The following is a 19693-nucleotide window of genomic DNA, read 5'->3' as shown; positions in this document are numbered from 1 at the left end:
GACCGGCGTGGCATGGACACGGTGTGGGGCTGCGCGGGTGCCCTGCTGCGGTGAGTGGGGGCGCCTGGGCTCCCGCGCAGGGCCGCGGTTTGCAGGCGCAGTGCGGACTCGCGGCGAGCAGGAGACAGAAGGGCCGGTGTGCGGACAGGGGCGGCTGGCGCGGGGCGCTGAAGTGAGGGGCAGCGCCGGGATGTCGCTGCCCGCGGAGCAGCCCCGGCGCTCGGGGGGCGCCGGCTGAACTCCAGCCCAGCCAGGGACGCGTCCCTGGAAAAACGAAAGCAGCGATTCCCGACCAGGGGTCCTCAACTGGGCGGTGGCCGAGGAGCCGGGAGAGCCTCGGGGCCGCACGGCGTTAGTGCCCTGGTGCGATTCCCAAGCTGAACCCGGAGGTGTCCAATAGGACACCTTAAAACAGGCCTTGAACCCCCCCTCTCCCACCCCCCCAGTTCTCTGTGGCAGAAGAATCGCTTTGTTGTTTTTCTGTAGTCAAACCATGAGGGAAAACTGGGAGCTGGCATTTTCTAAGGGGTGGGATGAGTCTATGTGAGGGTGCATCCAGCTGAAAGCGGACTGGAGGATGGGACGTCTCGGTCACTTGGGTTTCTAAGGCATTTGAAGGTGGTGAGAGAGCTCCACTGCACCAAGGTTTGTTTCCTCTTATAAGAGATATTAGCTAAGAAATGCTTGGTGCCCTAAAATATGGGAGCCTAAGTACAGTAATTGGTGCATGTTTTCTGTCACCTGAAACTTCTGCCTCCTGAATTTCTAACTAGATCCTGGTGATATGAGTTTGTGGGTCACCTGTTAGACTTATATTATAATTTAAACATTTAGGTACATGTTCATGTTGCTGCTTTTTATCTTCTGTCCATAGAAAGACTTGGTTCTCACTATCTTAAACCGGTCTTAAACTTGCTTGTTAAGGTCTCGTTGTATGTTCCAATGAATGTACAATTTGGCTTGGCCACTAACTTTTTTTTTTTTTTAAGTCCTGTAACCCACAGGAGACTCAGTTGTACAGTTTGAAACCAGTTGCAAGGCTGCCAAAAGCTCAGACATTGTTGGCTTACTTATTTTTTGTCTATGAACTCTAACCTACAGGTCACAAGCCAGGCCATATAGTGGAGCCATTGGTGTTGTGCAACTTGTGGGTGTTCTGCAAGTGACTGAAGGCTGTTGCATGGTTGTCTAAGAATGTGCTTTGAGACCTCTTGCACATAAGATGCTGGGTGAAGTTTAGTCTTCAAAGCCAACAGTGTGCACAGGTTCTCTGTAGCACTTACTACCCACTGAAAAGTAGCTGAACTAACAGAAGCAACAATCCTCTGGGCTAAATTAAGTGTGTTGGGGGGGCTGCAGATATGAGGAACAGGTAAAGTAGATTGTAACCTTGCCTTATTCTGTAGTGGTCACTTGTATGTCTGACTAGTTAGAAGATGCTTATCTTCCATATGAGAACACTCTGCCAAGTCCTGGAACTGGCATGACTTATTAGTAAGGGATGAAAAATAAGCTAGACCCTTGCAATATTGAGGAATACTAGCTGTAGACTTGCCTAGCTCTAAAAAGTAAACCACTAGCTAATTAAGTTGTTAAATATAATGAGCTCTTTCTGGGTGTTCTTGGTGCTTGTCCTTCCCTAAAATCATTTCTCTTTCTCTACCCCACCCCCCCCACACACACCTTGTCTGGGCTCCCAAACTAGTGGCTGAGGATCTAGACAAGTATATTTAAGACTTTGTCTATGACAGGGGTGGGCAATTATTTTGACTGGAGGGCCACTTAATACATTTTGGGCCACCTCGCCCAGAGCTGCAGCACGCCTCAATCCCCATCCCACCTGGAACTTACTGGCCACATCTGCAGTTTACACCAGCTCCCACCTGGCATGATGGAAGCAGCCCCAGTATCCACTGTGGAAGTGGCCGGCAGGTTTTGGGTGGGGATCAAGGCGTCCCCACCCCACCCAGAACCTGTTGGCCATGTCTGCAGCTTGCAGCAACACCTGCCTGGCACAATAGAAGTAGCCCTTCTGGGTACCAGTATCAGCCAGTAGGTTTTGGGTGGGGATCGAGATGTCCACTTAAGTTCCATGACTGATGCTGCCACATCAGTGCTGGGTGGAAACGGTTTCACCTGCCCAGCATGGTAGAAACAGCTCTGTCTGCCCAGCATTGTGCAGTGGCCATAGCCACCAGCAGCCTGCAGGCTGGATCTCATGAGATCTTGGCTGCCTGCCTGTGGGCTAAATACAATCAGTTGGTGAGTCAGATCCAAATGATTTTGTCGATCCAACTGATGAGCTGCCTACCTTTGGGCTGTATTTTGCCTACCCCTGGTTTATGAGAAGTGGAGTCTTTTGCAGACATCATGTTTAGAAATGCAAGGGCTCAGCCTGCTGTCCAAACGAGTCCAAGGGCAAATTTGCTTACTGGCTTTTGTCATCATGTCACCTTATCAGTGAAGTTTTGTAGTACCAAGGGAAACCTCAGCCTAATGCACTACTTTTGATCCCAAGTGCTATCTTCCTAAACAGGCAGAATGTAATTTAATTTAGAAAGTCTCCATATAAATGGGGACAAGGACCATGGATGGAAATGGTTAACTGGTGGTAGTTCTAACAGTCTGAAAAATTGAGCTTTGACCTAGCTGGCTTCTCATTTTAAGGAGAATCCTAGGTATTTATTTACTCCTATGAACTTGTTTCCTCACTGGAGCCAAAATGAAGCATTATAGTAAGCCGCTGATTGGGGTAGACTTGAATCTCTAAATTACTGAAGAAACATGATTTCAAGACTGTAGAAATTAGGTTAACTCATACATTTGAGGAGGCATTACATGATCCTTAGTTAATATTCAGATTCATGTTTAGCATTTGGCCTTAAGTAGCACTTCACTGTATTGGTAAGCATTAAATTGCTTATGTGCCCTGTTCATACTTTAGGGTTGTGGGGCTTTTTGCATGAATTGGTTTCTTCCCCTCTGGGAAGACAAGGGTTCTTAAAATTGACGGGGAAAATCTTTATGATGATAGAAGCTACTGACAGCACTGTATTGACAGTCAATATTAAGTGTTTTATGGTACTTGATGCCTGGGATTGTTGACATATCTGAAGCACTTCAAAATGCCCCTGAAGCCTTAAATAGTAAACAGTCCTTGGACCAGGGACTAGAATAATAACTAGTCCTAATACATAAGGTAGAGTTTATGCTCTTCTGGCCAAAGATTTGTGAATTGTTTTGTGCACTAAAGCAACTTCAGAGGAGGAATTGTATCCCACTCTAGTAGCCTCTAGCTTCTTGGGGAGAGATGGCTTTGAATCCTTGAGGCAGGGAATTAAATGCAGGGCTGGGTGAGCATTTCAAAGCCTGAGCTACTGTATTAAAGGCAGAGAGGAAAAAAAACATCTTCCCTGGCTAGTTGTCTCTTAAAGGCAGCCACTACTGCATTTTGTCCTGAGTTCAATCTGTAAGGGGTACTCAGAGAGCACGTATCAGAACAAGCTCCTGAGGGGAGATAAGAGCCTCAAAACTAGGTGCTTCTCAGCCTGTTGAAGCTTAACTGTGAGCTTGATACGGCTATGCCACTCCATCCTGTGCAAACTGAGGATCTTGAGGGTACACAAGAGTTTAGATGTCCAAAGAATGCAAAAATCCCCAGAACTGAAGTACCTGCTGGGTTAGATAACAGCTGAATAGACCGAGGATTTCGAAGTCTAGACTTGAACACCAAAGTTCTGCCCAAGTCCCTCGTAGTTCTGGCCACTATGCTTGATGACAACGTGTGGAACTCTAGTTTTGGGCTAACTGGTAGGTGGCAGTCGAAAGCTAACAACTGACCATTTGCAGCAAGCAAGGAGCAAATACCATATCACATGCTACTTTGTAAACTGATGTTTTGGAGAGACTGACACATGCATTTGCTTGCTTACAGCTGAGGTGCACATCCACACAGTAGAGAAATGCATGGAGTTCTGTTTTATACTGTACCTTATCATTACCTGAACTCCCCTTCTAAAGAGGGAGGGAAAAAAATTTGGAAAGAAACTGCTTCAGTCTTGCATGGAACAAATTGTAATTATAGGAATATTTTGAATGAGATGACTCATTTGATCTCAATATTAAGTCACCAGCTCCTAGAAAAGGAAATGCCACTGGTAGCAAGCATATTGAAAACCAGTTAGAGTCAACAATAATGAAAGCTGTTTGGCGGTACTGAAAATTTAGTCCATGAGTCTTCAGCTGATTCTGGAAGAGGGTGAGGGAAGACTGACTATCCCAGTTCCTATTTCAATCAGAAATTTATACTAGCATATAAAGTACCAATGTACCCAGAAGTAGCAGTGAATAACTGAAAGATGTGAGCACAAGTCTTGATAAGAAATAATGGCCTACAATGGAGAAAGATTACTATTGCTAACTTACATTGTGCAAAGCATGAGGGATGTTATTTGTCTGTTGCTATGATGGAAGCTAATTGCGTGAATCCTTTCCTCTGAGATTATAAAGGTATTAGACTGAATACCTGCTTCTATGAGTTATTCTTAACTGGAATAAAATTGGCTCCTGAAAATAGTTCATTTGATTAAAGTCTAAGTAGCAGTGGTGTTTGACAAACCTGCATACCCCTCCAGTGTAGACTTAAATTAGACTGTATCACTTAAGAATAAATTGTATTTCCCCTTCAACGTAATTGTGAACAAAGCCTGTCCTCCTTACAGAGGTGTAAGAACGCTTCTCTTTGAAAGGGGAGTTTCATTAATCTTCATATGGCTCTTGGGTGGTGGGAGATGACAGAAGTTTCTTGGATCTAGATTCCAGTTTCCTTTTAATAAGTTATGTGCCCTTTAACTACTTTCTGGCTATCCCAGAGAACTTTAATTCTTGCTTTCTAGCTGTTTCCCACAATATACCATCCTGAGGTAGGCAGAATAATTCAATTTTTCTCTTGCTTCCTTTTTTACCTGAGCATCTGAGCGTCCCCTTATACCTTTCCATGTCAAAGGAATTGACAATAGCCTATTTATTGGCATTGCTCAAGTACCTGATTGAAGAACATTTTTTATTTTTATGGATTGCACTTCAAACTGTACCTGCGACATCAAGAAGCTGAAGCTTTCTCAATAAAAAGCTGTTGCACAGTTAAAGCAAACATTTTCCTGTAGGAGACCCACCTTGATGAATAAAAACTCAGGGCTGGATGGATATGGGTAGGGATGTTTCATTGCTCATCTGGTGTAGCAATAGTATTTTGTAGGAGACTTGCCTCTAGAACTTGTAATTTGAATAGACATGAGGCCTGTAAAATGTTGCTAATTAAAATGAAGATGTGACCTTGTATCAATTCAACCTATATCATCCAAAAAACCTTTTTATCGTGATTTTTCTAAAAACTAATATTGTGAAATTGCTCATGGCAGGTGGTGGTGTTGAGTTGTTGGACCCATTAGATAAGTCTGGCTAGCCCCATGTATACGACTGCCTGGTAAAATTATGTAAAAAGGCTAGGGTTCAGAAGTCATTGTAGAACCATACAGTGATTTTACTCCTCTCTCTTTTGCCACCTCCTTTCATGTGATCGTGCTGAACTTGATTTTGCTAATTTATTTCCAGTTCTACCATTTCTTCTCCTATGATATAGTTTCTGGCATATGACAGAAGACTTTAAAAGTATTTTCTTCTCAGCTGGTGAGAAATCATGCGGGCCCAGTACATAGATTGTATACAGTGCTCATTCATGGCTTTAAACTGTTTTGTTAAACCCAGGAATCATTAAGCTAATCTTGTTGCATGAAGTAAATAGGTTCCTCAGCAGGAACTAACTTCATCATCAAATTGACTAACCCTGTTAAAATTAACACTATTTTTTTAATGAACTCTGCTGGTACAGGCAGTTTTGTTATGCGATTGGAACCAGAGTGCTGTACAAATGTCCTATGAACTGGATGAGCAGCATGCTTATTCAGTAGTCAACCTATCACATCCTTCCCAATGACTGACATCAATTTTCTCAATTCAGATACATCTCTTCTTTTATTTTTAGATCTCTGGTATCCATGGGAGTTTCTGTTGGGTCAGTAACAAGACAGACTCTGTTCCCTCCTCTTGCATCTGCAGGACGACCTTTTCGTATATCAAATCATGACCGAAGCAGTCGGAAAGGAGTTGTTGCAAGCAGTCTGCGGGACCTCATTAGCAAGGTATCTCCAATGTTGCACCAGAAGCATAACTAACAATTTTGTCACTCAGAGATGCTGTCAAGGAACAGGGAGTGGAGTGGAGAGGGGGGGAGAGGGGGATAGTGGTGCTACATGTTGTGGGATGCTGCTGGTGCCCCTCCAAATCGGTGCCTAGGACTGGTGCTCCACTTACCTTAAAGTAGTTATGCTACTGTGGTCCTTTTTTTGGCTCTGATTTACCACCATCAGTAAGACTGTCTGGACTTGCGAGTCTTTTCTAGTTTAGTGCAAACCTTGTTTTGGCTGAGGTAAAGTCAAATAGTTGAAAATTAGACCCAAATCACAAAAACTGGCTTCTAAGACACAAATAGACCATTACGGTATTTGCTAAAGGAGCCTTAATTTTTAAAATTCATGGCTCCCTAAAATAGCTTTAAAATTATATTTTTCTCTCCAGATTTAAAGGAGAAGAGGAAGCTTAATTGAAGGTTAAATTTCTGTTTTAACTTCTGATGGGTATAATAATAGCTAAGATGGGCTGGATAATTTTGACCTTTTCATACTTAAAATGTGACTGAATTCAGTGAAATCTAGAATTCCACTGATAAGCATAGAAACCTCCTTCCATAGATAATGGAAAGGGGAAAAGAATTATTTTAAAGTGATCTACAATGAGGAGTCTCCTTCTAAAATATTGTGTAGTTCTTAATTCCCAGAAGTTTCATTTCTCAAAAATCAACCCAAATTTTATATGCAATATCATAGAATTACAGAAAATTAGGGTTGGAAGGGACCTCAGGAGGTCATCTAGTTCAACCTCCTAGTCAAAGCAGGACCATCCCCAACTAGGTCATGCCAGCCAAGGCTTTGTCTACCTCAGTCTTAAAAACCTCCAATGATAAGAGTCTACAAACTCTCTGGGTAACCTGTTCCAGTGCTTTACTACTCTCATAGTGAGAGAGTCTTTCCTAACATCTAACCTAAGCTTCCCTTGCTTCAACTTGTGACTGTTGCTCCTTGTTCTGTCATCTGTCACCACTAACAGTCTAGCTCCACCCTCTTTGGAACAACCCTGTAGGTAGTTGAAGGTTGCTATTAAATCCCCTCTGTTTTATCTTCTTCAGCTCCTTCAGCCCCTCCTCATAAGTAGTATACCCCAGTCCCCTAACCATTTTCACTGCCCTAATTTCCCCAATTTGTCTATATCCTTTCTGTAGTGGCAGGCCCAAAACTGGACACAGTACTCCAAATGTAGCCTCACTAGTGCTGAATACAGGGAAAGACTCACTTCCCTTAACCTGCTGGCAATGGTTCTACTTAAGTAGCCCAGTATGCTATTAGCCTTCTTCACAACAAGGGCACACTGTTGAGTCATATTCAGTTTGTCTAATGTAACCCCCAGGTCCTTTTCTGCAGGGCTGCTGCTTAGCCAGTCAGCCCCCAGCCTGCACTGGTGCATGGGATTGTTCCATCCTAAGTGCAGGACTTTGCACTTGTCCTTATTGAACCTCATGAGACTTCTTTTGGTCCAATCCTCCAATTTGAATTCTAGCCCTACCCTCCAGTATATCTGCTAGTCCCTCCAGCTTGGTGTCATCTGCAAACTTACTGCGGGGGCACTCCATCCTATTTTCCAGGTCGTTGATGAAGGTATTGAACAAAACCGGCCCCAGGACCAGCCCCGTGGGACACTCCACTTGATATACTGGCTGTCAGTGAGACATCAAGCCATTGATACTACCCTTTGAGCCTGACAATCCAGTCAGTTTTTTATACGCTTTATAGTTTATTCATCATTCATCCAACCCATACCTCTTTAGCTTGCTTGCAAAAATGTTGTGGGAGACCATATCGAACGCTTTGCTAAAGTCAAGGTATGTCTCATCCACATAGCCACTCATCTCATCATAGAAGGGAATCATATTGGTCAGGCATGACTTGCCCTTGGTGAATCCATGCTGACTTTCTAATCACCTTTTCCTTCAGGTGTTTAGAAATGGATTCCTCGAGAACTTGCTCCATGATTGTTCCAGGGACCAATGTGAGGCTGACAGGTCTGTAGTTCCCAGGATCCTCCTTATTCCCTTTCTTAAAGATGGAAACTATGCTTGCCCTTTTCAAGTCATCCAGAACCTCTCCCAATTGCCACAAGTTTTCAAAGATAACGGCCAGATAACGGCTCTGCCATCACGTCTGCCAACTCCCTCAGCCCCCTAGGGTGCATCACATTCAGCCCCATGGACTTGCCCAAGTCCAGCTTTTCTAAATAGTCCATAACCTGTTTTTTTGCCACTGTTGGCTGCTTCCCTTCTCCCCATACTGTACTGCTAGGTGCAATCTGGGAGCTGATGTTGCCTGTGAAGACTGAGGTAAAGAAGACATTGCGTACTTTAGCTTTTCCGCTTCATCTGCCACTAGATTGCCTCCCACATTCAGTAAAGGACACACTTTCCCATATCTTCCTCTTGTTGCTGACATACTTGTACAAAGCCTTCTCATTATCCTCGTGTGCATTGCTAGTTGCAAATCCAGTTGTGCTTTGGCTTTCCTGATCTCATCCCTGAATTCCTGAGCAGTATTCCTGTACTCCTCCTAAGTTGTTTGTCTAAGTTTCCACTTCTTGTAAGCTTCCTTTTTGCGTTAGCTTACTGCTAAGCCAGGCTTTTTTTTTGCCATACTTGCTAGTCTTCCTGTGCATCAGGATGGTTCGTTCCTGTGCCTTGAGTAAGGTTTTTTTTAAAGCACAACCAGCTCTCCTGGACTCCTTTTCCCTTCAGGCTGGCCTCCCAGGAGATCGTACCCAAGAGTTCCCTGAGTGAGTCAGAGTCTGCTTTGCTGAAGTCCAGGGTCCATACTCTGATACTCTCCTTTCTTCCTTTCCTCAGGATCCTGAACTTGATCATCTCATGGTCACTGCTGTCCAGGTTGCCATCCACTACTACATTCCCCACCAATTCTTTCCTGTTTTTGAGCAGCAGGTCAAGAAGAGCACAGCCACTAGTTGACCTCTCCAACACCAGGAAGCTGCACCAGGAAGGTTGTCCCCAACGCTCTCCAAAAACTTCCTGGACTACCTGTGCACTGCTGTATTGCCCTCCCAGCAGATGTCAGGGTGATTGGAAGTCCCCCATGAGAACCAGGGCCTCTGATCAGGGAAAGTTCCACTAGCTGTTTGAAGAAAGCCTCATCCACCTCATCCTCCTGGTCTGGTGGTCTATAGCAGTGGTCTCCAAAGTGGGGTGCGCAAGATGATCCATTGGGGTGCGGGAAGAAAATATTAGAACTTCTATTTATATAAATATACATATATTGGGGGTGCATGCTCAAACATTTTTTACTGATAGGGGTGCGTGATCAAAAATGTTTGGAGACCACTGGTCTATAGCACCATGACACCAACCATGACATCACCCTTGTTGCTCTCCCTTCTGACCCTAACCCAGAGACTTATCAAGGCTTGCTTGAATAAGACTCATTCTCCAGCTGCACACAGCTTTTAGTTACTCGACTAGATGAGAAAAGCATCTTCTAGAGCAGAAGTTGGTAAGACATTAAGTGAAGCAATACAACTCCTTGAAGTATATTCTGGAAATAGGTATCCCAGTGTGTCAGCTGAAAGCAGATCCAGATCCATCAGTGATGATGTTGTTCTGGATTATCTGGCAAATGACTTTATACCTAAATATGTTTCAGAAGGAACTTAAGAGTTGGCACCCTGAATTGTGTTTCACTCTTCTATTTATTATAGACCCTGGATGCCTTCCTTATTACAGCTGGAATAGTTACTTTGGTTTTGGAGGAAGATGGTACGGCTGTAGATACAGAAGAGTTTTTTCAGTCTCTTGGGGATAATACACACTTCATGATTCTAGAAGAAGGACAGAAGTGGACACTAGTAAGTAGCAGTACCTCTTATGTAGTGGTGGTGAAAGGAGAATTGTGGAGGATGGTAGTTTGGTGGCAGTAAAAGGTTGGAAGAGGAAAACAATTTCCTCTGAAAGTATGATGTTAATCTGCTTGCCAAGGTTTCTGTGAAATTCTTCTGAAGGAGTAAAATAGGCAGCACCTCCAACAAAGCTTCATGGACTGGAATTACAGTGCTTCTATCAGAGTTCATGTATGTAGGGATGAAATCCTGTGGCTGCCAGTACTTTACTCTCTCTCTCTCTCTTAGCAAAGAATTTTCCCCTGTCCAGTCTTCTACTAAAACAAAAAATACTCCAAGATGCCTTTCATGGCTTGGGGCCATCAGTCATTAAAGAACTGGTACCAGCCAGCAGCTTGTATGCGAACAATTAAGATCTGTAAGTGGAAATAAGAAACTAAATCAAATTTCAAGCCTGCTGAAGTAATTATCACAGGTCCCCAGCAGTAGATATTGATCTCTCAATAAAATGAGAACTGTCCCCACTAAATCTATTTTTAACTGTAATTAGCTTCGTTGTCTTGGCATTTCTTGCGCATTGAGGTGACTGGATGATGTGCTTCAGTTTGTGGTAAATTAACTAGATTTTCATAGACATTAGGGCTGGAAGGGACCTCGGGAGATCATAAAATAATAATAGATAATAAAAATAAATAAATTAAAGGTTAAGCATGAGCATAGCAGCCCTTTGAAGCAGCATGGCTAAGATGTATGCATCACCAACAGCACATAAATGAAATGTGGTTTGCTATGGCACGCGCAACCTTTGACTCTGCAGCAAAATGACCAGGTCCCTATCTAAATTTGGGTTGAGTAGGGATGGACTTCATCACAAGTCTAAACTAAACCTCAGCTCATGCCTCTAGAACTGGAGTGAGACAATTGAACAGCTGTGCCAATATGCCCCTATCTATAGTAAAACAGTTAAAATACAGTATATCCACTAGATGTCTCCCTACAGTGTGGAACTGATACAGGCAACTAGTTAAAGAGGTTTTCTTTCCTCCTTTTAAGATGAGGATACCAAGAGCAACTTTTCTTAATGTTGAGCAGACCAACCCAAAATGATGTTGAAATTACCTTTGTTTTCCATGACACTCTTGTTTTTCCTTGCTTAGTGCTCTGCACCAATCTGTGTGGTATAACTTGAACTACATCAGCAATTCAGGAGATACTATTCCAAAGCTCAGCCACAAAACAAACTAGTATAAAATAAAAATGTTGAGCATCTAAGTTACTAATGAATGTTGGGTTTCTTTATTAGAAACTAGCTATAACAAATGCTTTTAAAGTCCTCTTTTTCTTGGAGATTCGTGGAGCGCTGTGTCAATATGACTTATTTTGCTAAACAACTTGAATTCACTGTTAGTGTTGCAACCATGCTGGATTCCAAGTCTGATAGTGCATGAAGTCCTGGCTCCTCTCCAGATAGAAACTGAACTAAAGGAAAGTAAATTGTTATGCAAACTGATGCTTTGTAATGTCAAAAACAGACATACAAAAAACTAGAACTCTTGGTTCCAAAATGATACCTTTTATTTGACCAACTGGAAAATGGCAAGAAAACTGTCCTTTTCTGCAAGCTTTCTTGCCATTTTCCAGTTGGTCAAATAAAAGGTATCATTTTGGAACCAAGAGTTCTAGTTTTTTGTATGTCTGTTTTTGACATTACAAAGCATCAGTTTGCATAACAATTTACTTTCCTTTAGTTCAGTTTCTAATAAAAGGTATCATTTTGGAACCAAGAGTTCTAGCTTTTTGTATGTCTTCTTGTCTCAGAGCAACACAGCTACCAAGTACACCCCTGATAATTAAATTAATGAATTAGACATACTTGAGAGGCCTAAAGGCCTGACCAGACCTTGAGTAACTTTTAAAAAGCCATAAAGTCACAGTCTTCTGTACTTCCTTTCATCCAAGGTAGCAATACCTTGTAAAAATAGGTGTGACAAAGAAGACTTTGGATTCAGACCCAAAGATTACAAAATCAAGAGGTTTGAGCTGCATGTTAAAACCTCTTAATACACAGGCAACATTATCAGGAACTATTCAATATTGAGTAAAAATTAAATCCTTCTCCTTTTTTTTAATAGGGAGCAAATTGCCTCGCTGTACAGCAACCAAAGAAAATGGGCGTGGCCAACATCACATTTGATTTGTACAAGCTGAATCCGAAAGACTTCATTGGTTGCTTAAATATTAGAGCTACTTTCTATGAAATCTACTCTGTGTCATATGATATCAAGTGTATGGGAGCAAAAAATGTGCTGCGGTAAGTTTGAATTTCTAATTGCAGGGTGGTGGGGGATCTAAAATAGATATACAGTGGTCAAGGGAGCATGAGCTCATCAAAAATGATAAAGCAAAGAATACAAACTTGCAAGTCATGTCAGCATTAACATCGACAAGTTGACAAAGGCCCATAATGCATGATACTTAAAATAGTAACTACAGTATCCCATTAATGTACCTATGATTCTGTGGCAGAACCCCCAAGAATGCAAGACATAACACTTCCATGAGAAAAGTTGCTGTATAGAAACTACTTCTAAAATGAGGTGTATACTTAAGTTTTTATAACAATAGAAGTATATTCCATGTAATGCAGTCAATGAGACCGATATTCTGGGGGAAGAAAGCTGGAATACCAAAGTCCTTCATTTTGAAATCAAAATATAATCTTGCTACGTTGTGTTTATAACTCTAAACTTGGGTTCTAGTTGGCTCACAAGTGTTCCCGGACTCTCCTGTCAAATGGAAAGAAAATGCATTCTTGCCCACCTCAGGGTTTTTTGTTTTTTTTCTTTCTTTGGTGGATTAGAGCACAGGATATCTCAGTTGCTTCCCCTAATTGCTCTATTGCTGGCTGGGCAGGCAGAATATAGAAAACCTGTTCATTCCAGCTTTGTAGCTAGACAAACATGAAGACTTTATCCATGTTTAAATGAGAACTTCAAAGTGGCTTTCTGGCATGGATGGATCCAAGCATTCTAAGTCTTAAGTGTGAACATTATTTGTTGTGCCTGTTTCTAGTCTTAGTGCTGCCCTCCAACTCTGTTTAGCCACTAAAATTAAGCAGGGCACCAAGCTAAAATTAAGGTTGTAAACTGGCAGTTGTAAATTGACCATCTTGGAAAAATGAATGATTTCATTGGGATGATGTGGTCCTGTGCTACTTCATACCTATGCACAGCACTTTGCTGAGTGCACAACTTGGCTTGACAGACTCTTTTAAAATGAACACCTCTTAGTTTCTTAATATCTGTAAAATTTCTCATACCAGAGCAAAATCATGGCATTCAACCCCATAATTGGGAATTAAAATCGAATTCTCTCAGCCAGTGCAAGGTCCACTGTGTAACTGACAGTTCCCTTATCCTCTTGCCAGAACTACAGCTGGTGAGAGAAACCTGACACAGGAAGTTCAGAAGGCAGAAGGAAAGCAGCTGACATACCTAGAGTTTTGTTGGAGACTATAAAGTTCATGGGCGACTGGTGCCACCTTAGTCAGGGGGGACACATGCCCCCCACAGTGACCAGGGGGAATCTTCCTGCGGCCGATCTTGCCGACCCAGGGCAGGGGTGGGGTCCCCCTGTGGCAAAACTCATTGGCTGGGAAGTGGCCAAACGGTGCTACATCTGACGCTCCCACTCCCCGGCCTGTGCTCGCAGGGGGAGCACTGGCACTCCCGCCTGCCCATCACCTAAGTGGGGAGCATGGCCAATCAGGGGGTGGACCAGCACTCAAGGGGTGCACACCCCTATGTGTCACCACTGCTATAAAGACCGCCTTCAGAAGCAAAGCCAGTGCATGCAAAACAACTTCCCTTCCATACAAAGATATAGCAGCCTAAATGCACTTAAATTGGACACTGAGACAACCTCGCTGACTTGCAACAACCTTGACAATTCATAAATACTGGCCAATGGACCATACTGCTATTCTAAAACTTCTAAGATTTCTCCTCCACATCCTCCTACAGAATATGAAGAAAAAGATTTTAAAAACACCGCAGTTGTTATTTCAGTGGCATGGCATGGGCTTTCTGCATGCTAAACTTGGTGAATTTCCTCTGACAGTTTCTTGCTGTCTTGACCGAGATCAAATATACAACAGAACAACAAATAACTTCCTTCACACCCAGGGCCAGTTGTCACTCATGTTGCAGCTGTTCTCAAACTCAGTTGTATGGAAGGCTGTGCCTGGCCTAACAACTTTGTAGGACCAGCCCCACCAAACGAATTCTTCGTAGTTTAATTGTGAGGAGAACATCCTGAACTCAGGTCAGATGGGTGTGTACAATATTAGGGATAAGGAATGATTGCTTTGAAGAGCGCTTGGAAATGAAGTAGTAATAGTGCTTTGCTTTATTTCTCTTGAGTAACTTGGATGCTGATTACAAAGTAAACCTTTTTTTCTTTTTTTGCTGGTAAAAGAATTATGGAATTGTCACATGGGGACGAGAACCTGTCCTCCACACTAAACAAAAATCTCTGGCAAGGTGGGCTATGTTAGAATAATGCTTCCTATTCCTGCCCAAGGACCAAGAAGAATCTAGGCAGAAAAAGCCAGGCTTTCCCTTGGAGGAAAGGAGAGCTCTTTATATACTGATTCCTACTGTAATCTGCATTTGCAACTCCCTTTTGCCTGTTTCCTTAGTATATTTAGCTTGGTACTCAAATCTAGAACTCTTGTTTGGGCAGGAAAGGAAGTGGGGTTAAAGACAGAGGCTTAATAGTGAAAGCCAAATTTGTTGGTGTAGTACCTGGTCTTAATGTTGTATTTTTTTTAAATATCTGGAGACTGGAAAGAAATGTGCCTAATGAGCAATAGACTTAAATCTGCGTGCTTGATACTCTTACAGTCTGTGGCTCTTGCTCCTTCTTTATAAAGGTACAGCTTTCATTGTCTTAATTCTAGAGGCATAACGATCCAATACCTTGTCTAACCTTGCTTGTTTTAAACTGTTACTTCTCAGCACTTACATTCCAGAATACAGATATATATTTATTTCAGTGTGAGGACAAAACTTTAATTTTCCCAGGTCCACCAGTATTCTTGCCAGCTTGCCCTAAAAGTCCCCTCTAATAAAGCAATAGTATGTGCTTGCTTAGCCAGAGTCTTCCCTGACTTTGTCAGCACATGCCTAGAGGAATGTGTTGCTCATAAAATTGGAAGTGAAGTAATGCTGGGGGGATCCAACTGATTTCCTAGTCACTTCAAGGCACAGCGGTGTTGGGAATGGTTTAAGTGGGTGAAAGCTTTAGTAGCTCAGTGCATTCTCTTCTTCCTGGGACCAACTATGCAATATATCCACTGCTCCGTTATAACTAGTAGGAACTGCACTGGCAGTAGACTGTGAGGCTATTGGCTAGTGTAGCTGTGTGTTCCCAAACAGCTGGAAGTGGGTGAAACAAGAAAGTTGTTAATGAATCTTCTGAGTTCATATCAAAAGCTCTTTGGTCTGAAACAAGAAAATGGGGAGGGAGGGACAGTTCCTCTTGTCTCTTTCACCATAGCCTGCTACTGACACTTTTTTTCTTCTTGTAGGAAAGTGCTTCGTCTTGTGTCCCACCTGGCACAAGTAACTGGGCAATTCCTCCTCTTCACGGGAACTTACGTGTTGCAGTTAATGGGTGACTGTGAGGAAGAGGGCATGTGTACAGATTCAAAGCACTAATGATGGGCAGTCTCACTGTCTTTAATTCTGGATCCTTTCTCTTTTCAAACATTTCCATGTTCAGCTTTAAAGGTAGTGGTCTGTGATGAAGGCTTAATGTTCTCAAAGTAGCTGGATGTCTACTGAGGTGAATGGAAACTTTGCATGGCAAATTGTGTGGATCGTTTCACTTGTAAGAATGTGACTTGTAAATTGGGTTGAAGTCTTTTCTTTTGAATGCAATAAATTAAAAAGGTGTCTAATGTTTGGGAATGGGAGGCAAATATCAACCCAAACTGTGCATCAAACCATGCATTCTCTGTGCATACAATGGATTTGCCTGCACTGCTCAAAATATGATATAATGTAGTTGTTCACCTACAAGGCTACTTTCAAAAGGTATTCTCCCTAGCTTTTAGGTCCTGAGGCCTGAATATTACTAGGAATAGTATTCACTCTGGAAAATATACTATTCATTTCTACTAAAATGTAAATAAGCAACCACTTTTTCCAGTACAATAAAATTCACTGCATCAGAGTTTGACTGGGTAGTTTAACATAAGCCATAAACTGAATGCAAGTTGCTATCATTTCTACGTGGGGCATGTCTTTCAAGCACCGTAACAACACAGTAACTGCTTCTATACATCTCCTCTTCTTAGCCCTCTAGTAGTGCAAGCACGGTTGCCATCTGTCCATAAATTTAGAGCCAGGAAAAATTCAGGCTGAAAATTTCTGTCCGTAAACTCCATTAATTCATTTAAGCCCTCTATAAAAACTGTCAAGCCTAAGCTGTTTTGTGAAGCTCCCTCTTGGAAAGAAGCTGGGCAGCTGGAGCTTGATTGAAGCACAGAGCTGAGCAGTGTCACCTGGTGTCTGAGCAGGAGCACAGCACTGTGCAGCAAACCTTCTTTTAGTGTTTTGTAGACTCTTCCCCCTATAGCCATATGCTGCTGCTGCTTCCCATCCTGTAATACTGCTGGTTGCAGGTTGGCTTCCTCAGGGGTCTTTGATAGAGTGGGGCCAGAGTTGGGGAGAGGAGGAGCAGACTGTAGGTTACAGTCAGGAATGTTGGTGTGGGGTGAGTGGAGGACCTCTGCTGGGGGAAGCAAGATGGAAAATCATTGCTGCAGTCTATGAACCCAAGATGATTATTGCTCCTTTTTTTTTTTTTTACTGACAGTAGAAATATGTCAGTAAAAAAGTTTGTCAGTAAAAAGTTGATAGATTATCAGTATAAAAAATGTGGTGCACCAGGCATAAGAGAGTATAAATTAATACTACCCCAGAAATAGCTGAACTGAAACGGGCAAGTGTTTTCACTTTCAAGGCAATAATTGCATTGTCTTCTGGGACTCCGCAAGACACCACTGTTAAAAAGTAGATTTTAAAGAACACTTGGCTGGTGAAAGTTTACCAGTCTCAAAGTGCTTATTTTCTCAGCATTGAAGCCACACCATGAGCCACTTGCATTTTCTTCTGTTCACTGCTGTTTAGAAGGAAAAAAATCCTGGGGAAAGAAGCAGGATTAGATTAACAGCTCAAACCCATCTCTGCCCTTTTTGGTTCCCCAAAAGGACAATTGTGTAATCCAAGAGTGCTAGATGGATATTTTTCTTAGAAAAATCCCCTCTCTCTAACTAACAGGAAAAGGATAACAGGAAGTTAGTAAAATTAAAGCCTTAATTCTGCTTCTTCAGAAATTAAAAAAAAATCTTAAATGGCAATGCATCTTTTAAGAAGTATGAGCACTGATCAGTGCCCCTAGAACAGTAACATCTAAGTTGTAAAGATTCAAGGTGGAAAGATTCAAGACACGTACTAAATCTGCAGTGGTAATATTGATTACTTGTTAGACTTCTGGGTTGTAATGTAGGTGTCCATGCTGTAAATAAACTTAATTCCCTGCAGTTTCTAATGCAATAGATTTAACTTTTACCATTGCTTTAGTTTAGATTTGTATTGATTGTCTCTGTAGTGCTAGGGATCTATAGCATTCTGGAAATCTGTTTTGTACAGTGTTATTCTATTTAAATTTACTCTTTCTGTACTTGACTAGAAACATTAATTTTGGTACTAGCAATCCATAAAACCATGGGAAATTATCAAAAGTTAATGGGTCCTAACATGAATTTCTTAAAGCCTTTTTCAAATTCACTTATGTAATGCTTCTCTGAAGAAGTTAACATGTAAAAGTTGAACTGATTGTTCACCTGAGTAACAGTACAGCCAAAAAGTCTCTTCCTCAAAGTCTTTCCCTATTCTAATTCAAACACCTGAGCAGAGTTGCAACATGTCCCAAATCGTATTGAACCTTCACACACACAGTGGAACAAAAAGTGTTTGGAAAATCGAATGAGTGAAAAAAACCTCGATACTTTTGAAATGAGTTTCCATTATCTAGCTCGGGGATTTCTAAACTGTGGTACACATACCTTTGGGGGCATGCAAGGCATCTTTGGGGGATACATGAGAGAAATTGTGTCATGATGAATTTAATTGTTAGTATAATAATAATTGGCATTTAAGGGGTTAAATATACAATATATGCTGGTAGGGGTATGTGGCCAGCTGATAAATGGAAGGGATATTCAATAACAAAAAGTTTGGCAAACTCTTATCTAGATGAAGTAGGATTATTTTTATTATGCTATTTCCTATTATTAAGGACATCCTTCAGAGATAGGAAAGGGGATTTGATTTAAAGTTGTAGGAGATCAGTCTTCCAAATGTGAGCCATACTAATTATTATCATGTATTAAGAGGTATGGATTTAATTGGGGAGAGGAGGTGTGTACTGGGGGGAGGGACTGTAAAAACAATGTAGTCTGCTTTAAAAAAGAAAAAAAAACTGCATAAAACAGTGGTGTGCTCTTCAGGCTAAGAACAGATGTTGCATCTGTCCCTGGACTAGTTGTCCCAGAGCAGAAATGACCCAGGACTGGTATGTACACATGTTGGCCTTCTAATCAGGGTTTAGTGAATGCACCGCTATTTTTCTGCCATTGATTCAATGATGCAGTCCTGGGGTATCCATTTGGGCACACTTCACAATGTTCCAGAATAAACAGTGTTAGCATTTCTTATTCCATGAACTTTTTTTTAGGATTTATCCTGGGGCAGTGGACATAGATGTCTGAATTATTGCATCTTGTCCTGGGATGAAATGGTTTATCCCAGGCCAAATGTGACATCTGTTTGCAGCCCATGGTGTTTCTTGGTATGGTTCAAATGAGTTGGAGCAAAAGCTTCCTAGTTCAGGCAAATGCAGAGAAAACTAGTTTTACTGCCATAGTAAAGCCAGTTTCAATTGTTATGCTCGTTTAAGTTTTAGTTAATTCCTAGTGGAGTTGCACTTGTTACTGTTGTGGTTGGGGCTTATGAAATTGTAAGTGTCAAAGTTCTCTGCCTGTTGCCTGCATTTTAGTGCCCTTTTGTCTGCAGTAGTTTACCTCACGTACCAACCATCCAATACGCTTAAAGTCAAGCTCTCCAGTTACCAAAAAAGGAATTTTTCACTGAAGTATTCAATCCTGTTGACTCAGACACTGTTCATAATCCATAAGCAAAAAAAGTTTGCGCTCTCCAAGAGTAGAGTAAAAAAAATAAAAATAAATTGCTGCTGGCTTCCTTTGACTTCCCTTAGTCTAATTCTGTGTTCATATGTATCCTTGCTCGTTTGAAAATGCATAGAACCAAAGATGCAAATGCTATTTTAAAATGGTTTCATAGAATCATAGAAGTAGGGTCGGAAGGGACCTTATAGATCCTCAAGTCTGACCCCCTGCCAGGGCAGGAGAAAAAAAAAACTGGGCTCAGATGATCCCAGCTAGGTAGGCATCAAGCCTCCTCTGAAAGACCCCCAGGGTAGGAGCCAGCACCACTTCCCTTGGAAGTTGGTTCCAGATCCTAGCCGCCCTGACTGTGAA

At 42.0% G+C, this 19693-nt stretch overlaps 1 protein-coding gene across 1 annotated transcript; it reads left to right on the top strand.

Annotated features, from left to right (window-relative positions):
- The first annotated feature begins 6 nt into the window (after positions 1-6).
- Positions 7-19497, top strand: CIDEA (cell death-inducing DFFA-like effector a). The gene is made up of 5 exons (XM_019545778.1): positions 7-50; positions 6044-6200; positions 9928-10074; positions 12198-12376; positions 15656-19497. Exons 1-5 carry the CDS (start codon positions 13-15, stop codon positions 15783-15785), a joined length of 651 nt encoding a protein of 216 aa, XP_019401323.1. The 5' UTR covers positions 7-12; the 3' UTR covers positions 15786-19497.
- Positions 19498-19693: the final 196 nt, after the last annotated feature.

Source organism: Crocodylus porosus, unplaced genomic scaffold (genome assembly GCF_001723895.1).
Source record: "Crocodylus porosus isolate Cpor-Errol unplaced genomic scaffold, CroPor_comp1, whole genome shotgun sequence".
NCBI lineage: Eukaryota > Metazoa > Chordata > Crocodylia > Crocodylidae > Crocodylus > Crocodylus porosus.
Note: the sequence above shows the minus strand (reverse complement) of the source record. Positions and strands in the feature narration are given on the sequence as shown.

What these genes read in the sequence shown, in the direction of transcription:
- CIDEA (XM_019545778.1), top strand. Translation starts at nt 13, where the DNA reads ATGGACACGGTGTGGGGCTGCGCGGGTGCCCTGCTGCG. An exon ending in TGCGCGGGTGCCCTGCTGCG is followed by an intron (nt 51 to 6,043) that starts GTGAGTGGGGGC and finishes TTTTATTTTTAG; the next exon opens with ATCTCTGGTATCCATGGGAG. An exon ending in AAGGACAGAAGTGGACACTA is followed by an intron (nt 10,075 to 12,197) that starts GTAAGTAGCAGT and finishes TTTTTTTAATAG; the next exon opens with GGAGCAAATTGCCTCGCTGT.